General features: G+C 46.6%; 1 protein-coding gene across 1 annotated transcript; it reads right to left on the bottom strand.

The window, feature by feature from the left end:
• Window positions 1-4,074: 4,074 nt before the first annotated feature.
• Window positions 4,075-5,565, bottom strand: LOC138249838 (uncharacterized). Its single transcript, XM_069203993.1, has 2 exons — window positions 5,441-5,565; window positions 4,075-5,315 (listed from the first exon to the last, which is right to left on the bottom strand). Exon 2 carries the CDS (start codon window positions 5,098-5,100, stop codon window positions 4,075-4,077), a length of 1,026 nt encoding a protein of 341 aa, XP_069060094.1. The 5' UTR covers window positions 5,101-5,315; window positions 5,441-5,565.
• Between the last annotated feature and the right edge of the window lie 388 nt (window positions 5,566-5,953).

The following is a 5,953-nucleotide window of genomic DNA, read 5'->3' on the forward strand; positions in this document are numbered from 1 at the left end:
TTTCTTGGACCTGACAATGCTCGGCTGGTTTACAACAATGGCTTTGCTATTTTTGTGATCGCTCGAGGCGGAGTATTCGTGCACCAGACCCTTCAGACTGTCAAAGTTTATTTTAATCGTATTGTTTACGTTTAAAGTGATACCTTTGACTTTCATGCAAACCTTGTTGTTTGAGGTCTTATAACTGTACGTCTTAGGGCCTGATGAGGTAAATTCCTGTATATACTCCCCCTTTTCGAGCTCGCTGGTCAAATCCCCTAGATAATCACCCAGCGGAGGATCTTCATCACCTTTTTTACTCACAAAGATAACCGAGTCAGTGTCATGGTACAAACACCGTTCCTGAAGCTTGTCCAGCAACCTGTAAAGCTCTAGCCTGGCGTGAGCGGTTGTGAAGCAGGCTATAAAGATGTTTATATTGTTACACGTTGTGGGGTACTCTTTGGCGTATTTCCAGCATAGAACGGCCGTCTCGTCGTCAATAAATTCACAACTGGATATGTCATAAACAGGTGTGAATATGTACTTAAAAAGCTCATCTGGATCTGTGACGATGGAAGTGTTTGACAAATTGGTACGTTGTGCGAACTTTCCCCACAAGGAATTGAGACAGAGCTTAGCTAGCTGACGGCGGGCGGGGTTAACCTTAATGAACGCCGGTCTCAGTTTAATACCCTCGCGAGCTTTGTAATCAGCGATATACTTTTTCTTTGAGGGCTCATCGACACACCATTCTGGATACCCCGAGGCCTCCTGCTTGTCTCTGAGAAACAAGTTGATGTACTCAGAAAAGAGCTGGGTTGTTGTGTTTGGAAAGTGCCAGACTTCCAGGATTTTACCTAGGCGATACCCTTTCTCTAGGGCCGTCTGCACCTCGATGGTGCACCATGTCCCCTCCAGCACCCTCTGCTCATCACTATGCCGACACTCGCTAAGCTGTTTACTTTCAACGCAGGTACGGCATAGGGGGAACATTAGCTTACCCTCGACTCTATAAGGGAGCACCGGAAAGTAAAGTTTCCGCGGTGGGTGAATCTGACACTTAATGATTCCAAAGTACTCTTTGAGAGGTTTAAAGTTCTGGTATATGATTGTAGGATGGCCCATAGGGTACAACTTCACCTTGTTCACAAACGGATACAGACTGGTGAAGTCGTAGTAATGTATTTTCTCACCAGGGCCAGCTACACGGTACAATTGAATGGCGTTTGTACGCCCGCCGAATAAGGCGTCACGGGGTTCCAGCGGTGAAGGTAACTGCTGGCTCTTAATAAAAGTGCTCAGCTCACCATCTTTCGATAGCTCAGTTACCCAATCATGTTCCCATAGAGTTCTCAAAACAAACCCACAACTCTCAATATACTGCGCCTTCGCCATAGTCCTGCGGTGCAGATGTTCAAACGAGGTTCCCTGCAGTCTATTAAACTCATGGGGCTTGTAACACTGAGGGCAGCCGTGGTAAAAACACCCGTTGAACTCAAAGGCCGTTGGTACGCCGTTAATTAATGCATACCCGTCTAGATAGTAGCGACCCAGCCGGTATTCGCCACCCTGCAGAGCGTGCTGAATGAAGATGCTCTCACGCGCAGAGACGTACATGAGCCACTGAATAGAGGGGGTGGAGTAACGTTTCTGCTTGCCGTTATAGAGGTCGGGTGGTACTAAGGCGATAGTTTCAGGCAATAAAAACATGTGTTTATAAATAGACATGCACATTGAAGCCAGAGTAATGTTTTGAAATGGGTCCAGGTATACAGTTATTTTTTTTTTACTCTTGAGTGATTCGGTTTCAACAAACAGGACCCGCTTTGTCATCGCCACAACAACATCTCTGAAAAGGTTGCATGCTTTTCGCAATATCATAACATCCGCCTGACAGTATGCTTTCAATTCAGTTTGAAAATGAAACCATTTTTCACGGTTTTCATCGTACCACTGTAGAAAACTCTCTTTTTCAGAGGGCATCATGTACTCGCAACCATAACTGTCGGGCGGAGGCATAGGGCCGCTGTAATTCTGATTAGCCCAGGTGTTAAAAAAGTGAGGGAAATAACCTTTACAGCCTTCAAACCCAAAGGCTTTTGGCAGTTTGCTCAACTTCATGGGCAGAAAATTCAAGGTGTCTATGAACCTAATGTCAAAAGGTACAACCTTAAGCAGCATTAGTTTGGAACCTTGGGTTATGAGACTAATGGGTAACTTTTCATGTATCAGGTCACGGATAATGAAGAATGAGTCATATGCTTTGGAGTTGTGAGCCAGAAATGTAAAATCCTGGTATCGAGGTTGCATGAACGTGATGAGGAAATCATTCACGCAGGACCGTCCTTCAAACTCCCAGCTCTCATCACCTGTTAGATGGTGGGCGTAAATATAGTTTGGCTGGTGCACACCCGTCTCTTGCGTACACTCTATATCAAAGACGATATAGTCTTCTGTTTTTTTTGGGTAGTGACTTCTGAGCATGTAACACTCATGTGTTGTTCCGGCTATAAAAGCAACGGTACACCTAGGGCATTCCATGCCTTTACATTCATGGTCGACAGGTTTATAGCGACCGCACGCCCCACAGTCGGCTTTAAGAACACATTGGGCTAGGCCGATGTGCGTGATTAAGCAGTCTTGCGACCGACAAAACAGCTTACACTTTGTGCAGTTCACTTTCTGAGCACTGTCATTGACACAACCGTCCCTCTGACACATTTTACAGTGAAATTCACACTGGTGTTTGGTCCGATTGTTGTATATATGATCGCAATGCTCGCACACATACTTGGCCCCTAGAAAACCCTTCAGGTTCAAGACACCGTAAAAGTGGTTTTCATGATGCAACACATACACGGTCTTGTTTTTCACACTTTCATTGGTAGTGAAGTACTTCCAAGAACCGGCGTGGTATAGAACTTTAACCGTCACGGCAAAGTGGTTCTCAAAAAGGCCCAGATCCCCAAAACCGACCATTTTGTCAGTCGGTATCTGAAGTGCCTCATGTGCCGCTACAGCCATCGACATAATGACGGTGTCTGGGGTAGAACGGTCCATCAATAAACCCGCAATGCTTGCGGCCAGACACATGTTGGTAGCTCCGGTATTAAAATCGAGCAACCACCGAGATTTCTTGCCAATGATTTTACTGTACATAACGCTCTTTAAGGCTCTGGAAGCACCACCCTCGCGACCCCTAACAACGAGGGCGATGATTCTAAAGGACCCGTACGCCAATAATTCAGCCTTGCTCTGTAAAAGTTTAGATAGGTTTTCTAAAAACGTTACAGCGTCAAACACATCCCGAGATGACCGTCTGGTAAACAGGGGACTATTGAGACCCTGTCCCTGAAAACGCATCTGAAAGAAATCATTAGGACCCACATCGTGTAACAATCGTTCGATTAGCGCTTGCACAGCCTGATGTATAGCTATAATGCCATGATCTGAGGAGTGTAGGCGATCTAGGTTAACAAACCTAAACTCCTCATAGTGCTCTGTAGCGTTAAACCGCTCTACAACTCGACTATACCGTCTCACACTTTCCATAAATACTGGTTCTGAAGCCTCAGTTTGAGAATTACTGGTTGTTGGAGAGCTCACAGGGGTATGGTTAGATGTAGATGTGTTTTCAGACCTTCTGGTAAGGCAGAGTCTGGCTTTCTTTAACTTTTTTATTACAGCCTTGCGTTTTCTAGAGCTACCAAGCCACTTTGGCTTCTTATGGGCCCATCTGGTTTTTGGTAACTGCCCCCCGCCGATCTGAACAATATTTGTGTTGTTTACAAATGGTGACACTGACCCTACACCTACTTCGGATGGGGCTCCTCCAGACTGCTTAAGGCTGAGACGGCTCGGACCGCCACCCCCAGAGGACCTGTAAAGACCAACAGCACCTCCTAACTCTATATTTTGAGGTCTTATGGGTGCTGGTTTTGGGGGTTGACATGACCTCTGACTATTGAGCGCTCGTAAAACTCTTAGAGCTCTACTAAGTAGGTGCTGTGGCTTCTTTTCATATTTAGACCTATGGCCCATTGTACTGGTAAAGGTACCTCTAACATTCCCTGTGTATGTACGCGCGCCTAGTCATGATGGTATGTTACCCATGGCTATAACTGTTGAAGCGCAAGTTTGGGCCATTGTGTTTCTACACCGAGCCATCAGCTGTCTTAAAGCCTTTATGCTAGCTCTGGATGTCGCTATATTACCGTCGTTCTTACACAGTTTTAAAGTTTTTAGACGGAGCTGGCATTTTAATTGTCTGAACGACTGATGGATTTCTTTAATGTAGCTGTCTAGAACTCTAGCACGGTTTGAAAGGTTGGTTTCAAGGCTCGAACTTATGACATTAGAGGTATGATTGCCAACTCCCTGAGCCACCCCGGTTATAGGACAATGGCTGGCGTTATCACCACCACTCACTGTTGCTGGACCAGGGCGGGACGTAAAAACAGGGTTCCAGTGTGAACACCCCGGAGTTTGAGAGTCCTGATCATCGCTCGAGGGTGTTCCAAAACTCTGATTTTGCGTTCCGCTACACCCTATACTGCTGTCGGGGTATATTGATGAGGATGGTGAAGACCATTGCGCACGGGCACTTGGCGCAGGACTGGTGGGGTCGTATGTCCCCGGGGGTGTATCGGGGGACATCAGACATGGGGATGCCGGGGCTTCAGAACTTTGGGTAGTACCAGCTAGAGCCTTAAGAAGCTCTATACAGTGGGAGTAGGGATCCTCTGCAGGGTGATCATTTTCCATGGAGGGGTCACATAACACAGAGGGGATAGTTGTACACCCTATAGGGGTTGGGGTGTGGCCAGACACCCCGGTATTAGAACTCTGGGCCCTAGGGGGAGCCGGTTGTACCTTAACAACATTTTTAAAAGACAGGTCTAAAGGTCCAGATTGCAGCTCTGGGGTCTGGAACTTCTTCCTACGACTCTTTAAGGACAACCGATTTATTTTAGGACTGTTGCACTGTTTTGGGGACCCTCCAGAGACCTCACACGGTACAAACAGTTGGGCGTTTGGTGTTGTACGATTGATACTGTCCGTTTGCCCATGCCCCATCCCCGGGATAGCTGTTGCAGAAGTGTTCGCTGTACTAGGCATTCCCTTTATGACGGTTGGTGTGGGGCCGTTAAGAGTTGTACCTGGACCATGATCGGTGGCTGTAGAGAGGTTGCAGGGTGGGTCTTGATGTTCGGGTTGGTTCACGTGTACCGATGACGCGGTGGGGTTTTGAGCAGTCCCAGTGCAGACCTTTAAAGACGACAGCCGCTGCTTAGGCTGAGGGCCGACGTCTCCGGAGCTCTGGGGTGATGATTCTAGGATGTAAAGATAGCAAAATACATATTAGGGTTAGTTATAGCCGGTATACCGGTGGGTGTGAAAGACGTTTAGACACACTAAGGACAGTATACATCAGCCTCTACATTTTCTAAAAAATCACCTTTGGTTTTTCGGCTTGAGGGGCCCTTCTTAATGGGCGGGACGTCCTTAGAACCAGGGGACTTCCTTTTGCGGGGCTGGCTTTTAAGCTTTGCATCCAAATTCCGGATCGCTTCATCCACAGGGACCCCTCGGGATAAAAAACATAAAAAATAATGTTACACATACAAGATAATACATAGACTATACGAACTCACTATGATGACCAAATATAGGTCTGATTGTAGGGCTTGTTAGGTTTTCAGAGAGGGTTACAAAAAGAACCCTAATATTTACCTGCAGTAACGTTAGCCTGTGACAAGGTGTTTGACCCATCTTGAACATGAAGGATTTGTTGGAGAGAGGCAAGCGCACACCTGAGTTCAGCATCATAACCTATGCAAGCACATGGGTTCCCATTAGCAGTAAAATAAAAATAACATTCCTGACAACGTCGTTCAGAACGACCAAGGGCCTGTAACTCACCTTGCTGCACGGTCTCCATTTGCACAGGGGGTTCCCCAGACTCTTGACA

The sequence above is a fragment of the Pleurodeles waltl genome, chromosome 8, assembly GCF_031143425.1.
Source record: "Pleurodeles waltl isolate 20211129_DDA chromosome 8, aPleWal1.hap1.20221129, whole genome shotgun sequence".
Lineage (NCBI taxonomy): Eukaryota > Metazoa > Chordata > Amphibia > Caudata > Salamandridae > Pleurodeles > Pleurodeles waltl.